Source organism: Canis aureus, chromosome X (genome assembly GCF_053574225.1).
Source record: "Canis aureus isolate CA01 chromosome X, VMU_Caureus_v.1.0, whole genome shotgun sequence".
In the NCBI taxonomy this organism is placed as follows: domain Eukaryota; kingdom Metazoa; phylum Chordata; class Mammalia; order Carnivora; family Canidae; genus Canis; species Canis aureus.
Window position 1 is genome coordinate 41,815,172 of NC_135649.1, and position 21,293 is coordinate 41,836,464.

Consider the following 21,293-nt stretch of genomic DNA (forward strand, 5'->3'; position numbering starts at 1 on the left):
CAGGCTTCATGCTCAGCACAGTCGGCTTGGGATTTTCGCTTTCCTTCTGCCCCTCCCCATTCAAATAAATAAATAAATGAATAAATAAATAAATAAATCTATCTTTAAAAAACTAAAATAAAATAAAAAAAATAGGAAGGGGATACAGTCCTTCAACAATGTAAAGATCATGAAATTTAGAAAAATAGTTTAGCAACTGTTTCAGATTGAGAGAGCATAGAGTGATATGACCGTTAGATGCAATGTATAATTTGGTCTATTTTAGAGGAAAACAATGCAATAAGGGACAATTACTAGGTCAACTGATATAATTACAGTATATAAAGTATAAATAAAAGTTTATATTGATGTTCAATTTCCTGAAGTTGATAACTGTGCTTTTATTGTATAAAAGAATATCTTTAATTTTAGGAAAATTTTAAAAAAGATTTTATTTATTTATTTATGAGAGACACACAGAGAGAGGCAGAGACACAGGCAGAAGGAGAACAGGCTCCCTGCAGGGAGCCTAATGCAGGACTTGATCTCAGGACCCTGGGATCATGACCTGAGCCAAAGGCAGACCCTCAACCACTGAGCCACCCAGGCATCCCTACTCTTAGGAAATCTCATGCACAGAAGTATTTAGTGCTAAAAAAGCATGATAGTTGCAACTTATTCTCAAATGTTTCTCTCTCCCTCCCCATATACAAATATATATATATATATATATAAATTATATATGCATACATAACATATAGGGCAAAACATTAAAAACTAGTCCATCTGGGTAAATGATACATGAAAGTTTTTTTATTTTTTTTTACCATTCTTGAAATTTTTCTGTTTAGTATCATTTCCATTAAAAAATTAGAAAAGGTGCAAATATTAAGAACTTACACAAAATAAAATGAATAGAACTTTATAATATTAGATTTATAAAATTTTGGTATCAAGCATAGAGGCATATGAACTGGAAGCACCTGGGAAATGAATAAGGAGGGAGTAAATAGAGAATGAATAAAGAGAGGTCTCAAATTTTAAGAGTATGTGTCTAGAAGAATAGTAATGACATGAGGAAAAAAGGTTTGTTGTTGGAAAGTTTTAAGGACTACTATTTTAGATTTTTTTTTCTTTTTTTCTGCTATAAAGCAGTCATCAGAATTAAAAGATGAAGCCCAGGTTGTGCTGGTTGTGATATCTAACAACACTCCTCCTAAATGAATGCAAGCAGTGTTAATGATCCATAAAGAAGCATGTAACTTTCTGGGTCACTTAAGCCAATATGGAAAGTATATGAATGCAAATGTGGAGATATTATATTTCCTTTTTACAGGTGAAGACAGAAACCTAAAGTATCTATCTGCCTTCCTCATAGACACAAAGCAGAAGTGTTCAGTGGAGATGAAATTTGGCCCTAACTCTAATTTCAAAGTCTAAAATATCCCCACTCAGCTATAATTACTTCTGTATTAATGGTCTTATCCACATGCAATGCTCTAATATATTTGTCTTCTTTTATGAATTTGCTTTCACTGAAATGGAGGTTTCTCAAACTTAAGTAACATACATATCAATGACATCAAGTCAAATATCTTCTGAGGAACCCTTTAACTATAAAGTAGCAAAGTTCCTTTAGTTGGAAGAAGACAGAAAATCTGCCTTTTTCTTCCTTTGTAATTCACCGGTGAGGCATGCCTTAACCAGTAAATACTAATAAAAATAATGTAGCTTAGAATTCTCATTTTGTATGCAAATATCCACATCCCTTTCTCATCAAATTTTTACTCCCATTTTCTACCTGGATTCCTGGTGGTCCTTGATCTCCTTTCAAGCCAGGCAAACCAGGTTGCCCAGGTTGGCCTGGGTTTCCTCTCTCTCCTTTAATACCTCCATTTCCAGGGAGACCCCGGGGACCTTCTGGACCTGGTAGACCTTGACAATGCACAACAAATGGCCATATTTCAGTATAGCATAAGAGTAGTACAAAAGCCTGGCTTTTAAAATATCAGTAATCTAATCCTATTAGTTTGCAGAATAAGATACAGACTACATCAAAACATACAGACCCGTGCTAACTCTCTAATATAAATTAGACTGTGTTCTTTTTGTTATTAACATTGGTTTGCAGTTCCTTTTAGCTTGCATTTTATTATATGTTAAATCTTTTTTTTATTATATGTTAAATCTAATAAGCTCATAATTAAAGATAGGACTACTCAGGACATTATAATAAAGACTGCTTCTGTAATGCTTAAGTGTTTCACTTAAATGAAAAGAAACAAATACCAGGGCAGCCCGGGTGGCTCAGTGGTCACTGTTCTCAAATTGGAGCATACATCAGAATCCCCAGGAGAGTTTGATAAAACAGATTCCTGGGCTCACCCCCAGAGTTTTGGATTCAGAAAGACTGGAACGGGGCCCGTGAATGAATATGCATTCTAACAAGTGCCCTGTAACTAAAGCTGCTGATTCCAGACCACACTTTAAGTAGTGTTTCTTAAAGGGATTCAATACATTTGTCTCATTGGGATTATCAGCAGATTGCTTTACTTATAAATAGTTATTTTATAAGTGGTATTTGTAAGTAGTTTTATTCAGCTTTTATTACTACACAAGTAAGATAATTACTTAGGCAAAGTAATTTTAATTTCATTTTAGTGACATGCTTATTAATATATGGTAATATTCTAGCATCAGAGATTTATTAATTCAACATAGTACCTTTGAATTTATTTTAAACATGTTTTCATATTATTTGCATTTCAAATATTTCTGAAGAAAAATTCTGCATATGTCTTGTGAATAAATACAATTATTTAAAATAGGATTTTGCTAAGCTATGTTTTTAACTTTTCATTCTAAAGATATCAGGTCCATTAAACAACCAAGATTTTATCAGTGGCCACATCTTTTGTCACTAGGTGGGAAGTAGCTGTTACTTGCTTGTTAAGCAGTGTCTGAAGCTAAAACCAACTAGTTCTGCCTTAAGAAACTAATTATGCATTAAATAATGAACAGGCAACAGACTTACACATTTTCTCCTTTGGTAATCTTAGTTTTTCATTGATTTCAACAAAAAACAAAGGTGTGTAGATTACTTTTGAAGGAAATATCGTAGGCAAATGAATTTAGAATACTTGAGTTCATGCTTACCAATGGACAAAAGGTCATCGTTTTGATCTGAGATAAAATTCAGACTTTAGTCCCCTTCCAATACTCTTAAAACCCAGAATCAGTGACTACATGCTAAAAAGGCAGCATGGCATATGGATTAAGAATGCTGGACTGGAGCTGGAAGGCTAGGTAATCCCAGCTCCAATAATCATTAGCTGTTAGACCTTAGGAAGTTTATTAATCTCTTTGGGCACAATTTCTTCCTCTTTAAAATGGAAATAAGAATAGTACCTACTTCATCAGGTTGATCCAGGGATTAAATATGTATAAATTACTTAACATAGTACCTGGTACATAGTAAGAATTATGTAAGAGGTTTTTAAAAAATTATTACTACTATTACCTTCATTATTAGTAAAACTGAAAGTAAGAACATACCTTTAAAATATGAGCCCATTTAAAAATTTTTAGCTATTTCTGTGTGATTATTCTATATGGCCATGAGAAAGAGGAAACAGGTCTACAACAGTACAATAATTGTTTTATCTTTAAATAGTTTAAATTATATAGTCTCCCAAGGCCAGCAGCCAGGCAAGACACACTTAGAAATTCCTTTCCCAATCATAAAGAAAGGGTTGGAGTAGGTTGCACTAAAATTAACAAACAAAAGCAACTGCTGAGTTCACACCCCTGGATAGGGTTTTCTAAGCAAAATTATCAGTTTCATCCATAATGTATAATATGGACTAGAAAACAGGTAGCAAATCATCTTACTGGGGAAAAAATAAACTGTTAATCAGCCTAACAATGACAAAGTAAGAGTAAGATGGGGGAGAAAAGGGAATCTTTCATGATCCTCTTCCCAGTCTTAAAAGTTATCAGAATATTTGAAAAAAAAAACTAGGCATATTATAGGAATTGTTCTTTCTGCTGTTAAAAGAAAATATTAGGAAATTTACATGTTATTAATTCAGACCTGCTGTTCTGGAGTCCCTCAAATTTAAATTAATGATTTGCTAATGATATAAGGGACATATACGTATTATTTTTAATAGTACTCAATAGTAACCCTCTTCCACTTTTGAAAATAGCCACATAAAGATATCAGAGCAATGTCAAGCAACAAAAATCAATATGCCAGATGCCTGTCTAAAAATCTTATTGCAGTCTTAAAGATAACAGTAAGTGTATATCCGTTTAAAATTCAACATGTCTTCACATATGTATTACCTATTATAAATAACTGAAGCTACAAAGACCTAATGTCATTTCAAACTTGATTATAAACAAGTCACTTTACCTTCACCAATATGCTAAATACCAGAGCAGGTAGTATTTGAGGATAATAGCCCTCTTCAATGACTTCTGAGTTACAGCAAAAAAGTGCATTTCTCTTATCATACATACAAAACATAAAAAAAAAAAAAGAATTGACCAGTCTAACCTTGAAAACCTGGGAAGATCAGAGTTCACCAAAGCCCAAAGATCGATGTTAGCAGTATCAGACATCACACAGTACAAAATAAGATTATGAGTTAGAAGTGGTTCACATTATAGCACAAGTTAAACAATAAACCTCTTTGCCAGCATTTCTCATACCTACAGCATAATCAGTATGCAAACAGAACCATACAGAAGTATAGAGAGCCAAACATTTTCAAATAGAGCTTATTATAGGAAATAAGCTGCTAGTTTTCATTAATCCAAAAAATGGAAAACTCTACTAAAGATATCATGTTAACACTGCTACTATGGCTTTCCAAAAGTTAGCATCTCAAATATTAAAGTTGATAAGACAGTACCATTTCACTGGTTGCCTTCCATTCCTTTCACAAAGGGATAATATTGGATAAATGCTTACGTTTATCTTGGCCTCCACTTTCCTTTGGTAAAAACTCAAAAGTGCAAATTTCTGGATATGTTCAGACTACCTCAAAGAGGTACAGTTAAGTTTAAAGGCCTCATTAGACAAAAATACAAAGATCATAGGTAACTAAATGGAAAAATTAAAATACAAGTACACAATGGCCATTACCAACTATACTGCTATTTGCCTTCTTTGAAAATCATTATATGAAGCCACATTCTGATTTTTTTCATAACTCATCAAGAAGCTTTTTTCTGTGAATTATTACTTATAACAAGTTATTCAAAGAGAAAGAAACAATATGTATTTGTTCACCATTGAGTGTTAAAGAGCTCAATTTTCCAAAAATGTGAAGACCATCAGTGAAAGGGTACATTAAAATATTTTGACATGCGATATCCTACCCCAAACCACAGAAAATATCACATTTTCTTTATTATTATTCAATGCACATATTAAATCAGAGTATTAACTATTAAAAGAAGGATCATTAAAAAAGATAAAAAGACTATAAATAGGACAACTCTTGGTTAATGTTAATTAACTATAAACACAATTTCCTTTCCTTAGAAGTCTTGCTATGATTTATAAACTCTGAGGTTAGCAGAGAGAATAAATTGTGCTAGAGCCATGAATCCTAGGAATTAGAAGACCCGGGGTCCATTTTCAGTTCTACTGTTTACATCTATGGGACTATAGAGAATTCAATTTTCCTGAGCTTGTTTTCTCACCCACATAATGGCAACAATGTTATCTGCCCTAACCTCCCTCACAGAGTTGTATTAAAGATCAAATTTCATTTAAAAAATATAGACCTTGGGCAGCCCGTGTGGCTCAGTGGTTTAGCGCTGCCTTCGGTCAAGGGCATCCTGGATACCTGGGATCAAGTCCCACGTCGGGCTCCCTGCATGGACCCTGCTTCTCCCTCTGCCTATGTCTCTGCTTCTCTCTCTCTCATGAATAAATAAAATCTTTAAAAAACATATAGACCTCATATCTGCCATGTACAGGGTGCTACAGGGAACACAAAGATTAGCTAGACCCAAATTCTGCCTTCAAGGAGCTTTTAATAAAAGTACATTATATGATGTAAATGGTGGCATGTCACATAAATATAAAACATAACTGTTACAGCTAGGTAATAAAACTTTTAAAGAATTTGATAATTTGAAATTCAGAAGGCTAAAAATCAGCTTCTGTCTGTGTACATGGTTTCTAAACCACATAGAACAAACTGACTCAAGACAACAGTTTGAAAGAGTCTGGCCACGCAATTAGTTAAATAAAATAGAATTCCTACCTAAGGTAATTCCAAGTTTGAGTAAAGACATTTTATATATGTATTTGCTATAAAAGGATCAATAACTAGAATGCTTATAAAAGTATTAAAATATGTATTTTCATCTGAGAAAGTAACAAGGAAAAAACTTCAGATCATATCATAGCAAAACTTCTAAGATCATAACTTCTAAGAGTTAAAATTTTAATAAGTTATATGCCAAATCAATTTTGTACAGGAAGTTCTCAATCCATTATTTCTCAAATGTCCTAACAAAGTTTAACTGAAAAAATAAAATAAAAACCCTAAAGTATTGTACATAAGTGGTAATAACTAAAGGTAAGCTGATGAATTTATTGGCAAATTTTAAATACAGTTTCCACTGTATTTATTGGCAAATTTTAAATACAGTTTCCACTGTAGTTGTAGTTTCCAACAGTTTTCCAACTGTTGCGAAGAAAAGAACACCATAGACACCAGGTTCCAATAACTATGTAATTTAGAGTATATCTGGTAAATAAGATGTCAAATTGGTTTTAAAGTGGTATGAATACTAAAATCTGGAAGTGATCAAGGCCACAGACTTGTATGCAAGTCAGACAGGGGAGTACTCAAAATTACTTCAAAGAATGCCTGAAGTTTTCTCTTTATCATGGTGATAGTTAAATAGTATGCACTTGTCTTAATCTTTTTTATGACATCGATTTAGGAAAAACACAGGAAGCAGTTAATAGGGATTGATGGAACTTATAAGGTAACAGAAAACAAGAGAGTAGAGGTAAGGTCCAGTCTGCTATAACTAAGAGTCTCCTAAAATGGCAGAATAACTTTGCTTCATCACTTATTATAACTAGAATCAGAAGCCAGATCATAATCATTGATCCATACAACTGCCATTATCAAAGGATGATATATGTTACTAGTAAAACAGACACTTAACAGAGGACTGGAAAGCCCTAAGTCAGATTCCCAGCTAAAGAGTATGACCTTGAGTACGCTTCTTAACATCTTTGGGCCTTAGTTTTCTCATATGTGACAAAGATTCTCTCCTTGGATACACTTTAGACAGGCTCCTCTGAGCCTTCTCAACTAGGCCTCATTCTTGGGCCCTGTTTTTGGTAGGCTGAAGTCTAGTTCTAGCAAGAATTGTTTAGCAAGTCACTTTAGGGAGAGTCTTCCCACTGCTGATATCTGATCAAGTCCCTCATCCCCCAACCTAGATGTCTAAGTCTTTGGCCTGACTTTAGCAAGAATTCCATTGGGCCAGTTTAGCAAGAATATACCTGCCCTTGATGTTTCCTGCTAGTAATTTTTCATCCACTAACTCCCTCACTCCGCTGGTTGACTATAAATCCTCATTTACCCTTGAATTCAGAGTTGATCTCAGTCTCTTTCCCCCATCACAACATCACAACTGTTTCTCCCCTACTGCAACAGTCTCAAATAAAACCTGTCTTGCCATCTTTAACAAGTGACTGGTGAGTAATATCTCTTTGAAAAGTGTAAAACTTAGGTCTCTTCTAGATCAGATACTCTATGGCTCTATGAAATTATGGGTTTGTGGAAGGACTGAAGTAGGAGTAAGTAACTAGGGAATCCATTCAGATAGAAATAGATGGCTTCCAAGAAAGACTTTTGAGAAATTATGAATTTTAACTCATAAGAGAAAATTTCCTGCCATTCCCAATAGCCAGAACTCAGGAATATACTTTTAAATGAGATTAAGAGGCTTCTGATCTGTGTTGGTTGTATAGATTTTTTTATTCTGTACCTATTCATCCATTTTCATAGCAGGAGAATTTAGAACTTTGTGACAACCCAAAATAAGAAGATGGAATGGTTTAAAAATTATAAGAGTTGTGGCAAGTCAAGAATTGAATATTTGCAGGATCTGATAATACATATTATAGTTTTAAAAAGAGTATCTTTTCAAGGATGTGGGGAAAAGGGAACCCTCCTGCACTACTGGTGGGAATGCAAACTGATGCAGCCACTGTGGAAAACAGTATGGGGGTTCCTCAAAAAGTTAAAACTAGAACTACCCTATGATCCAACAGTTTCACCCTATTTACCCAAAGGATACAAAAATACTAATTTAAAGGGATACATGCACCCTGATGTTTAATAGCAGCATTATCTACAATAGCCAGATTATGGAAACAGCCCAAATGTTCATTGACTGATGAGTAAAGAAAATGTAGTATATACATGCAATGGAATATTACTGAGCCATAAAAAGAAAGAAATCTTGCTATTTGCAACAATGTGGATAGAGCTAGAGAGTATTATGGTAAGTGAAATATGTCAGAGAAAGACAAATACCATATGACTTCACTCATATGTGGAATTTAAGAAACAGAACAAATGAGCATAGGGGAAAAAAGACAGAGGCAAACCAAGAAACAGATTCTTAATTATAGAGAACTGATGGTTACTAGATGGGAGGTGGGAGGGGAGATGGATGAAACAGGTATCAGGGATTAAGGAGTACACTTTTTGTGATGAGCATCGGGTATTGTTTGCAAGTGTTGAATCACTAAATTGTAATTGAAACTAATATTAAACTGTATGTTAACTAACTGGAATTTAAATAAAAAGTTAAAAAAACAATGCCTTTTTGAAGGATAGTTTGATTTCATTTACATTAAGAGATATAAGACAAAAGTAAGAAATATACTCAACACTGAAAGTAAAGGTAAAATATTATTCAAATACATTTTTGGGTACTATAAATTTTTTACTACAAATGACAAAGATACATGAATTTTAAAATGTTAAACTAGTTTTCCTAACTAGGTAATTTTGGGTTATTCTAATAGACAGAAACATTGGACTCTACAGTTCTTTCAACTTTCAGAGATAGACCAACATGTAAGAATTGAATTGGCATATATGCTCTTAAAATATATTCAAGCACTTGAAAATATTAGGTACAGGTATATATATGTATATATATGGAGAGATAGAATTATATATAAGATGATATATATACACATATATACATATATGTATGCATATATATGTATAACTATATATACACACAAACATATAAATATATATATATAAATATAAGGAAAGTTTCAAGGTTCATGCAGTTACTACTTTGGAGTTAAGGAGCTAACCTGTAGGACCTGGATAGGGATCAAAGTTCACCAAGGCCCAATGTCATCATTAACAAAAAGGAAAAATATCAAAATTGTTAGCAATACCAAGAAACTAAAGCATTACACTAACTTCTTTCAAGTTAAACTTTAATTCAATAAAAGAATACTCTGGAAGTTCATATTCATGCACCTTTAGATAAACCAAATTATTACCACTTAGCATCAGCACTAAAATAAAGACAGCACATGTAATATTTTAAAAAGCAAAAAAACACATTTTTATAAAAATCATTACCACAAACTCAAAAACAACCAATTCTAAGACAATTGGGTTTCAAACTCCATTTTAATTTGTAGTTTATGAACAAACTGAGAAGTCACAAACTACTCTTCAGGGAGGTGTTCTTCCTACTGTTTAGAAACAGAAATTTTTTAAAGCATTTTTGTGACTAATGTCTTTACATTAACACATTAACACATTTCACAAAGATGTTCCACAGTGAGCTCCATTACTAGTAAAGAACAAATAACCAGAGTGCTGATTAAAATATAAAAAATGATAATAGTTTGGTTTATTTTATAATTATTGCATGCACAACCAAGCAAGACATTGGTGTCATTTCTTTACATGCAAGAGTTAATATGGCTGAGGAGGTTTTCACTGGTTTTTCAATAGTAAAAAGAGGTAAAATTCTAAATACCCTCTATAAACAGTCAAGTCAGATTAGATAAAATCTGGTTTTGAAAATGATCCTCTGAACAAAGTATGTGATCCCATTTGATTCATGTTTTCAGAGCATATCTTATTAAAATTAACTCAATTACTTCAGAGTCTATGGTAATTTAAATGGAACCTTTCATTTTTAAATACATTCAAAAAACAAGTCAGAGACTTTCAAAGGTTGAAAGGACAATTTTGTTTCTTTAACCTTAGATTTCTCTTATTATTTTAAATCAGTGAAGGCCAAATTTTAAGTTACTCAAAATATAAAAATTGAATATGAAGTCCCAAAAATCTCTTAATAATCTATCACCAGTGATTGTGCTCAGCAACATTAATCCTGGATGAAAACAAGCATTTCCAAACTTAGCAAAATGAAGTGACATAGCACATACACAAAATGAAAAGTGAACATTGGATGCAAAATTGAGACTACAAGAGCAGTTAACACGAGACAAATGAGGTATAGACATGAAGCTGGTATGAAGAAATCGCTATTCAATTTAATCATGCTGTGATGCTGAAGATAAATTTGATTGCCTAGTTCCTAGAGAAGATAAAATGTTTTTATTGTGCTTGGTGACATTTGCTGATCATGTCATGCTATGACAGAACCATAGCAACACTTTTGGTATGGACCACAAGCATCTATGGGGTGATCACTAAAATGATTTCTGTGATGACATGCTGAGAAGCTCACATTAAAAATGCAGATGGCATTTTGCTGCCAGGTTATCAGTATAGTTTTATGTTTAATAAAAAGACCAATAAATCCACTATTTCCTTTTTTCCTCCAAGTTGGTTTTAGTTCAATTTTAAGTGATGAAAGGCATTATTGAAAAGAATTATTAGGTGCCACAGAAATGGATGGAGCTAGGTATAAACCAAGCTATTTTACTTGTAAGAACTTCTTAGATTATAGAGTCTAAAGTCCTAAAAACTGAATAACCTGCCAGCAAAATGAAATAAATTAATGAATAAATAGACCATTCCCCTACTGCTCATGTACATACCTGGTCTCCCAGGAGGACCCTGAGGCCCAGGGTTGCCTTTAGGGCCTTCCAGAGCTGGACCTGGAGAGCCAGGAGGGCCTGGGGGACCCTGGACACCAGGGAAACCCTGAAAGCCTGGTTCTCCTTTTGGACCAGGAAGGCCAGGGTTTCCTGGAATGCCAGGTAATCCTCCATCACCCTTTTGACCTATAAAATATAAAAGCAAAGTGACATTAGGGAACACATTAAATGATACTGCCTGTATTAGGCTTGCCTGTAAGGCTAAATCTATTCATTCTTGTTAGAACAAGTGATGGGATTCAATAGGATCATTTCTATCTCCCACCAAATCCCTAACCCATCCAAAAAAAATTCTTATTAAATATATTCATCTAATAAATAAATAAATAAATAAATATATTCATCTATTATCAGAAATATTTATTAGAGTACATATAGAAATAGAAAAAGAATAATAGCTTGGATCATGAAAGATACCCTTTGTATTAGGACACAGAGCAATGATCACATGATCAGTGGCTGCAAGAAAATAAAAAATAGAAAAATAGAAAAATTTAAAGTATTGGCATGAACAGGTTAGAGATGGCTGGAGGAAATTCCTTGAATATTTTGAGACGAATGAAGATAGGCATCTTCAGTGTTTGCTGGATATCCCTGAAGACCATTCTGTTCAAGATTTAGAACTCAATCCAGAGAAACTATTCTCAACATTTTTTCTATACCACCAATATGGCTGAAAGTGATATAACAGTGGCACATTAAAGTAATAATTTTCACATTAGGATCATTGGAAGGTTATCAATATGCCTGTGGTTTGAAAAAAGCTTCCATAGAATAGCTAACGGTCATTTCAGAACATAAACAGGCATATCTGTACACACATTCAGTCATTCAATTAACTATTTGGTGCTTACAATGAAAGTAAGAACAAGTGAGGGCAAGTTTATGTGTATGAGCACATATCCCCTCAAAATAATGCAAGCTGTATCTTTATACGGAGTTTTCCATTTTTATTATCAGTACATATTTCTGCAGTTTCCTCATATTACCTTGGTTTTGTTTCCATGTGGAGAAAAGAGTATTTTTCTGGCTGAAAGACTTTTTAAAAATTTAGTGAAATCTACCCATTTCTACATATTAGCTTTCTTTCCTCAGCAGTTATTTATGAAATTAGTGAAGAGATAGTTTTATGTATATTTCTTTAAGAATGCATTTTTATATAGCACGACACTTTTTACTGAATTGTTAATTAAGAACTGCTTTAAGGGGTGCCTGGGTGGCTCAGTCGGTTAAGCATCCGACTCTTGATTTCGGCTCAGGTCATGCTCTCAGGATCTTGTAATCAAGCCCAATGTCAGGCTCCATGCTCAGTGGGGAATCTGCTTCTCTTCCTCTCTTTCCCTCTGCCCCAACCCTCGCTCCCACTCTCTCTCTCTCTAAAATAAATAAATATATCTTTTTTAAAAAAGAACTGCTTTTAGATATAACTTTAGATTTGAGTTTTCTGGGGTTGCATGTGCATTTTATAACAGTAAATGGTAAATGGAAAAATAAATGTACTGAAGCACGTTCCTTTTATATTGACTGATCTGCATGTTTTATTACCAGAAAGTCCTGGGAGTCCAGGGGGTCCTGGGATTCCAAAGCCTGGTTGACCTGTCAGAGCATAAACCAAAACTCTCAAATAGATAAAATAAATATATCTTTATACACATATAGATATATAAGTGGAATGTAGATTACATGTAGAATGTGAAATAAGGTCATCTAGAGAAGATGAAAACAGCTGGGTAACTTCTTTACATGAAAAACTGGGAAAGAAAGGATATGGAGTTCTTTTATAAGAAGGAGGCAACCTAATTGATCAATATGAAGTAATATTCTCAGTACAAAGTGCAAGAAGGTACTTAGGAAGGGAAAAGTGTATAGTAGCTTAAAGGTTAAGAAAGAATACATAATTTAATTGTGGTAAAAAGGGGCAAAAGTTAAAAAAGACAAGGAATGAATTAGAAAATTAGGAACAATTAAAAAATATAGCACCTGGTTCACCCTTCTGTCCAGCTGGTCCAGGAATACCATCTTGACCTGGGTTTCCTTTTTCACCTGGAGGCCCTGGTGGCCCAGGACGCCCTCCACCACCTAAAGCACAGGGCACAGCAGGTTATACCTATCTTCCCAATTTCCTTTCCTTCCAAATTACCCATTCTTTCCATACTAGCTTCAAATAGTTCTATCCAAATGACACAAAGTACTTCTGAGACACCCCTTTAAATCACAAAATCTTGTAAAAAAGCATAAAAGGAACAAAGGCTAATGAGATTAAGGAAGAACCTTATCTTCCTCCACTCAGTATCCAAAATCTTTCAGTTTCTCATTTTAATCTAGCTTTAGAATATCAAGTAGAGTAAGGAATGTGGGTGGAATGGGGTGCATTATAGGCCTCATATATGGGGCCAAGAGCTTTCTAAAAAATACCAGAGCTTCCACTAATTGTAGGATACTTGAAATAACTGTCCTTGGAAAGAGCCCCCAAAATAAGGTTCCAAAGTAGTAATTTTAAGTAATTTTTATTAAGAGTTGTTCACTTTGAAAAAACGAGTTGGTCACTTGTACCTAACAAGTAGTACTAAGTGAATGATCACCATGTTTTCTCATCTTAAAAATGTTCACAGCTCCCAGAAATGATTTGACTTTCCCAAAATGAATATGAGCTGTAGTTTTACAGAACAACAAACCCTTAGGTTTCATGCTTACCTACGGGACCAGGTTCTCCTGGAAGGCCAGGGTTCCCAGGAGGACCATTAATACCTTTTGGTCCAGGAAGTCCTGGGGTTCCTAGAATTCGAAGAGCTCAATTTAATAATAAAAGAAAAACTGTATTGCTTTAAGAGTTACAACTCAAGCTTATAATTTATAGTGCTGACACAGAAACAGTGAAGAATAGAGAAAAAATCCAAGAAAGATGCTAATATTTGCTGAATATTTTAAAGAATAATTTTAAGTCTTTAAAGTTATTTACCCAAAGGCTGGCATTATTATAGATTCATAATAAAAATAATCACCACAATATTACACTGGAAGAATTGGTAGGATTCCATTGTATGTATATACCAATTTTTTAATACATTCATCTATTGTTGGACATTTGGGTCACTGTTAGGTTTTCAGTGCTATGAATATCTATTTTATTCATGGAAACCTGTTCTACTCCCAGTTTTTAGCTATTATGAATAATGTTGCTAAGGAATATTTCTGCACCAGTATTTTTGTGGACATATGTCTTACTTTATCTTGGATAAATACCTAGATAGGAATGGAACTGATGAGTCAGAAGAGGTGTATGGTGTATATTATTAAAAAAAAAAAACCCTGCCAAACCATTTGACACTCACAACGTTTCAGAATTCCAGTTGCTCCATATTCTTGTACAACATATGGTGATTATCAGTTGTTTTAGTAATAACATTCTGGTAGGAATGTAATGCTACTTCACTGTGGTATTAATTTGCATTTCTCTGATGGCTAATAATATTGATCACCTTTTCATGTGCTTATCCATAAATCATCTTGGCCATCCATATATCATCTTTTGTGAAACATCTGTTCAAAGTTTTCCCCATTTAAAAAAGTGGATTGTATATCTTGTTATTATTGAATTGTAGAAGTTGCTTATATATCCCAGATATCAGTCATTTGTCAGATACTTGTTTTGCAAGTATTTTCTCCTAGTCTGCAGCTTCCCTATTCATTTCCTTAATGATGTCTTTTGATGAGAAGAACAGAAGATCTCAGGTTCTTTAAAAAAAAAAAAACAGCGTGGAGCAACTGAATATCTGTATGAAAAAAAACGAACCTTGGCCCCTACTTCAAACCATAAAAATATTTTTATTCAAGACAAATCATAAACCTAAATATAAAAGCTTAACATTAAACATTGTAGGAAAATAGAAGAATATTTCCATAAACTTGAGTAGGCAAAGATTTTGTGAATGGGACACAAAAAGCACTAACTATGAAAGAAAATGAACTAGACTTTATCAAAATTAACTTTTGAAAAAAAACAACTTTTGTTCACACAATAGCATTAAGAAATGTCATCACACAACAGCATTAGGAATAAAAGGCGAATTTGAGACAGAAAGAACATATTTATAGTACATGTATCTGACAAAGACTCATATCCAGAATATATAAAGAAATGTTTTGAATTAATAAGAAAAAAAGGGCAAACAACTCAATAAATGTGAGCAATAAAACATGGAGCAGGCATTTCAAAAAGATGCTATCCAAATGACCAGTAAGTATATGAGGGATGCCTGGGTGGCTCAGCGGTTGAGCGTCTGCCTTCGGCTCAGGGCGTGATCCTGGGGTCCTGAAATCAAGTCCTGCATTGGGCTCCCTGTGTGGAGCCTGCTTCTCCCTCTGCCTATGTCTCTGCCTCTCTCTCTCTCTCATTGTGTGTGTCTCTCATGAATAAATAAAATCTTTTTTAAAAAGTATATGGAAAGGTGTTTAATATTGTCATTCATTTAAAAAAAGTAAATTAAAATGTTAATGATACACTTCAATGTACCCACCAGAACACCTAAAATTAAAGATTGACAACACCAAATGAGGTAAGGACATAGGCAACTGGTCATTTCACAATACAAAGTACTGACCACAGTATAATTACGAGCTACCAGGAGCCACTTAAGAACATTTCATACATTGCATGTGAGATTGTAATTTATAAAGCCACTTTCAAAAATTGGCACCATGCACTAAAGTTAGATGTATATCTCTGCTATGATTCAATAATTCTATTACCAAGTTATTGTCTAAGAGAAAGGAGTATGTATGTCCACCAAAGGCATGTCAAAGAATGTTAATACCATCTTTTTTAATAGTCTTAAACTGGAAACAACCCACAAGTCCATCAAAAGGTGAATGGTAATTGATTATTATGTATTTCTTCAATGGAATATTACAATGCAATTATTAAAAAAACCAAACTATTGACACATGGCAATAAGATAAATGAAGCTTACAGACATGAGTGAAAGAAGCCAGACAGGAGGATATAAAATGTATGATTCCATTTATATGAATTTCAAAAACAGGTGAAATTACTTGATGGTGATAGAAATCATAGTAGTGATTACTTTGGGGGGCAGATTCACTGTGAAGGGGCATGGTTAAAACTTTATGGGGCAAGGGAACTATTTTATATCTTGATATATGTGGTAAGTACACAGATATATACATGGGTGAAAACTCATCTCCTAGTCTTGTACATTTTACTCTACATCATACTTCAATAAAATGTTAAGGAAAAGATAATCAAAGGCCCACTCTATCCTTGCCACTGTGCAATTCAAAAGACATATGAACAAATTAAATACATGCATAACAGAGGAGGTAGTATAATAATCTAGTTCAGGCTACCTACTTGACTATAGTGCTAAGTCTCTTTGCTTGCATGACTCAGTCCTTGTCATATAAATGAACTGAACAACTGTCCTACCAACAGTCACCGAAATGTGTACCTGAGCACAACTTTCTAAAAGAATCAGCAGCAGGCTAAGGTTTGGTAGTGTATACTATCACCTACAAAAATAGTAAGGCCTCTTTTTTAAAAAAAGATTTTATTTATTTATTCATAGAGACACAGAGAAAGAGAGGCAGACACAGGGAGAGGGAGAAGCAGGCTCCATGCACGGAGCCCGACGTGGGACTCGATCCCAGGTCTCCAGGATCACACCCTGGGCTGCAGGTGGCGCTAAACAGCTGCGCCCCTGGGGATGCCCTTTTTTTTTTTTTTTTTCATTAAACTTTTGTTTTAATGGGTCTCAAAATTCTGTGACAGATTTTTGGTCAAGTTGTTTCCATTAAAAAGTACTGATTTTAAAAACTAATAACTTAAAACTGCCACACACGCACACAAAAAAAAAGGTCCACAAAACATTCTCCTTTCCTTCTGAAGGTTTTACGATGCATTGTTATCATTAACCAGTCTTTTACTATTAAATGGCCAATTGACACAAACAGTTCTGAGACTGTTCTTCCACCACTGATTAAGACTGGGGTAGCAGGTATTGGGGATAATATTCATTTAGCCTTCTGAGCTTTCTGGGCAGACTTGGTGACTTTGCCAGCTCCAGCTGCCTTCTTGTCCACTGCTTTGATGACACCCACAGCAACCGTCTGTCTCATGTCACGAACAGCAAAACGGCCCAGAGGAGGATAGTCAGAGAAGCTCTCAACACACATAGGTTTGCCAGGAACCATATCAACAATGGCAGCATCCCCAGATTTCAAGAACTTGGGACCATCTTCCAGCTTCTTTCCAGAACGACGATCTATCTTTTCCTTCAGCTCAGCAAACTCGTAAGCAATGTGAGCTGTGTGACAATCCAGCACAGGTGCATATCCAGCACTGATTTGGCCTGGATGGTTCAGGATAATCACCTGAGCTGTGAAGCCAGCTGCTTCCATTGGTGGGTCATTTTTGCTGTCACCAGCCACGTTGCCACGACGAACATCTTTGACAGAAACGTTCTTTTTTTTTAATTTTTTAAAGATTTTATTTATTTGTTCATGAGAGACAGATAGAGAGAGAGAGGCAGAGACACAGGCAGAGGGAGAAACAGGCTCCATGCAGGGAGCCTGATATGGGACTTGATCCTGGGACTCCAGGATCACGCCCTGGGCCAAAGGCAGGCACCAGACCGCTGAGCCACACAGGCATCCCCGACAGATACGTTCTTGACATTGAAGCCCACATTGTCCCCAGGAAGAGCCTCACTCAAAGCTTCATGGTGCATTTCAACAGACTTTACTTCAGTTGTAACATTGACTGGAGCAAAGGTGACCACCATACCAGGCTTAAGAACACCAGTCTCCACTCGACCCACTGGTACAGTACAGTACAATAAGGCCTCTTAATTGACTTGTGGCTAGCAGTTAAAGATTGAAAAATGCTCTACCAAGCAGGTTTTGTGTTTTTTTTTTCCCCCACCGGTTATTGTTCTGCTGAGCTGGTAATACTGATTCTCATTTTATACAGAAAGAAATTTGGGCAAATAAAAGCTAAAGAGCTGGATCAAGATTATGTTGCTAGTCAGTATCTGATTGGGAAGTAGAAGTCTACCAAATAAGAAGTTGCTCTATGGTATGGGTTAGAGTAGACAGGAAGGAAAGAAGGAAGCATTAAATAAAAAGAATTTTACCGGGGAATCCAGGAAGGCCTGGTTGTCCTTTTGCTCCAGGGGTCCCTGGTAATCCAGGCAAACCAGTATCTCCCATAGAACCTTTGATTCCAGGGTTTCCTGGGTATCCAGGAAGACCAGCTTCACCCTAAAATCATGAATAGAAAGATAAAACTAAGTCTCTATATGACTTTAGATTGTATAACAACATAGCATTATCTTCAGAGCATTTATTTTAGGTCAGGAATTCTGCTAAGTGCTTTACATAATATGCTTTGTTTAATCACTTGTAGAAATTTAACTTGAAAATGCTTTGTTTAATCATCACAACAGCTCTTTGAGTTAGGCTTTATCATCTCTATTTATAAATGAGAAAACTGAATCTTGAAGAATTCAAGTGCCTAATGGCTCTAGTAACTGGCAGAATCAGAATTTGAACCAAGGTCTGTCATACTCCAGAGTTCATGCTATTTCAACAATATGTAGGTGTATTATCTCATTAATCCTTAACAACTCGATAAGAAATGAGTATTGTTATCCCATTTTACAGTGTTGCAACTAATAAGTTGTAGAGTCTGCATTTGGATCCAGATAGTCTGAATTAAACTTGTGATTGTTATTCCTGGTGTGCAACAATGAAATTCACTGCTTATAATAATCATGTCAAACAATAGTTATAGTAGGTTCTACTGCAAAAAGTATATTTAATTTTAACATGAATAAGCTTATCAATTCTTCAGTGAACATCTCAAATCCCATATACTGCATGAAGCATTCCAGGACCAAGAAAGCTTATGCTAAGATGTAGGGTAGGTTCTTATTCTGTCAAGTCAATAATGGTTTCATATATGCATGTCTTGACTCTTTAACAACTTTGAACACTCCTTTGGGGTCAGAGACAATACATAAATAACATTTTTACTCAGCGAAATTTTGCATTATGTTTCCTTCTAATAGAGCCTTAGAATGCATACCCACTTGAACAATTAAAACAAGTTTTCCTCAATAACAATGAAAACACGCTCTAACTCTGAATCTACTGGTGTCCAACTGCTTTGCTCATGAGGATCATGACTTCTCCAACAGTGTCAGTATTCAACATCATCTAATGAATACCTCCTTTTCTATTTAGTGCTTATGCTTGTCTAGGTGAACAAGATCATCTATTTGTGACTCAAATGATTCTGCATTATGGTAAAAGTTTTTTCAGCTAAATCCTTTTCTCCCTCTATCCCATTGGGCTGGGAATATATATATTTTGGTCCAAAACCTTACAAATCAAAGATTTAGCACATTCTTACACACATAATAGGTATAGGATTATATTTTGGATTGAACTGGTTCCATCTTATATATTTACACAAAAAGCTTTGGATAGACTATCATAATTCTTGTTATTTATGAACCAATGCCATTTATATATCAAAATGAAAAACAAGAACAAAATGCCAATAGTCTGGCAAACCTGAAAGGCAATAAGCAAGCTTCTGATGATTTATGATAAAGTATGTTAAGTTCTATAAACTACACCAATCTGAATTTCAACCAGAACTTGGTTCCCCACTACACTCTTACTACTCTATGGCCCTACTCTAAATTGTAAAAAGAAAGTATTTCACCAGGGCTTCAGAAAAGGACTAATGCTTGCTAGTTTAAATTTCATCTGAGATACAGATGTAGTGAAACACCGGGACACCTGCACCTCAATGTTTATAGCAGCAATGTCCACAATAGCCAAACGGTGGAAGGAGCCACGATGTCCTCTGACAGATGAATGGATAAAGAAGATGTGGTATATATATATATATATATACAATGGAATATTACTCAGTCATCAGAAAGGACGAATACCCACCAATTGCATTGACGTGGATGGAACTGGAGGGTATTATGCTGAGTATAAGTCAATCGGAGAAGGACAATCATCATATGGTTTCACTCATGCATGGAATATAAGAAATAGTGAAAGGGATTATAAGGGAAAGGAGGGGAACTGAGTGGGAAAAATTAGAGAGGGAGACAAACCATGAGAGACTCCTAACTCTGGGAAACAAACAAAGGGTTGTGGAAGGGGAGGTGGGCAGGGGGTTGGGGTAACTGGGTGATGGGCACAGAGGAAGACACTTGATAGGATGAGCACTGAGTGTTATACTATATGTTGGCAAATTGAACTTCAATAAAAACAAAAATTCTAAGTTTTTATTATTTATACACTTGCAGAGAGAACAATGAGCTTCTGAAAAGGTAAATAAGAAGAAATAAAAAAAGAAGAGAGTACTCAGTACTTCAACACACTGGCCAGAAATCTTGTAAACCACTCTGAGAAAGGAAAATTCTATTTACAAAGGAAAAGCTTGACATGACTTCAATAGACTTAAGCCACAAATATCTACATTTGTTCAAATGTCAATCTTTGATATAATTCTTTTTTTAGTTATGTAAAATTGACATATACAATTAGTTTCAGGTGTACAATACAATTTTATATTTGTATATATTGTGAAATGATCACTACAATAAATCTAGTTAACATCGATCACCACACATAGTTACAGAATTTTTAATTTTGTGATAAAAACTTTTAAAATTTACTCTTTTAGCAACCTTCAATATATGACACAGTATTAACTAAAATCACCACACTGTACATTACAGCCTGATGACCTATTTAACTGATGGCTGCACGTCTGTATTTTTAATCCTCTTCACTGATTTCACCCACCCTTCAATGTGTTCCACCCCCATCTCTGGCAATCACAACTTTGTTCTCTGTATCTATTAGCTCATTCTTTAAATTGTTTTGTCTATTTATTTATTTTTAGATTCCATATATAAGTTAGAACAAATGATATTTGTCTTTCCCTAACTTATTTCACTTAGCATAATGCCGTCAAGGTCCATCCATGTTGTCAGAATGGTAAGATTTTATTCTTTTGTATGGCTCAATAATATATATATATATATATATATATATATATATATATATATACACACACACACATATATATACACACACACATATA

The 21,293-nt window shown here is 34.6% G+C and overlaps 1 protein-coding gene across 3 annotated transcripts in view; it reads right to left on the bottom strand.

Moving 5' to 3' along the window:
- The window catches only part of COL4A5 (collagen type IV alpha 5 chain), a 273,325-nt gene that overhangs the window by 16,602 nt on the left and 235,430 nt on the right, over positions 1-21,293 (bottom strand). For 2 of the 3 annotated variants that reach the window (XM_077889027.1, XM_077889026.1), the window contains exons 37-42: positions 18,292-18,418; positions 13,835-13,915; positions 13,121-13,219; positions 12,686-12,736; positions 11,081-11,266; positions 1,781-1,914 (exon numbers count right to left, since the gene is read on the bottom strand). In XM_077889027.1, the coding sequence (XP_077745153.1) occupies positions 1,781-1,914; positions 11,081-11,266; positions 12,686-12,736; positions 13,121-13,219; positions 13,835-13,915; positions 18,292-18,418 (678 nt within the window). The remainder of the gene's footprint in view (positions 1-1,780; positions 1,915-11,080; positions 11,267-12,685; positions 12,737-13,120; positions 13,220-13,834; positions 13,916-18,291; positions 18,419-21,293) is intronic. The other variant, XM_077889028.1, reaches the window with a different exon arrangement.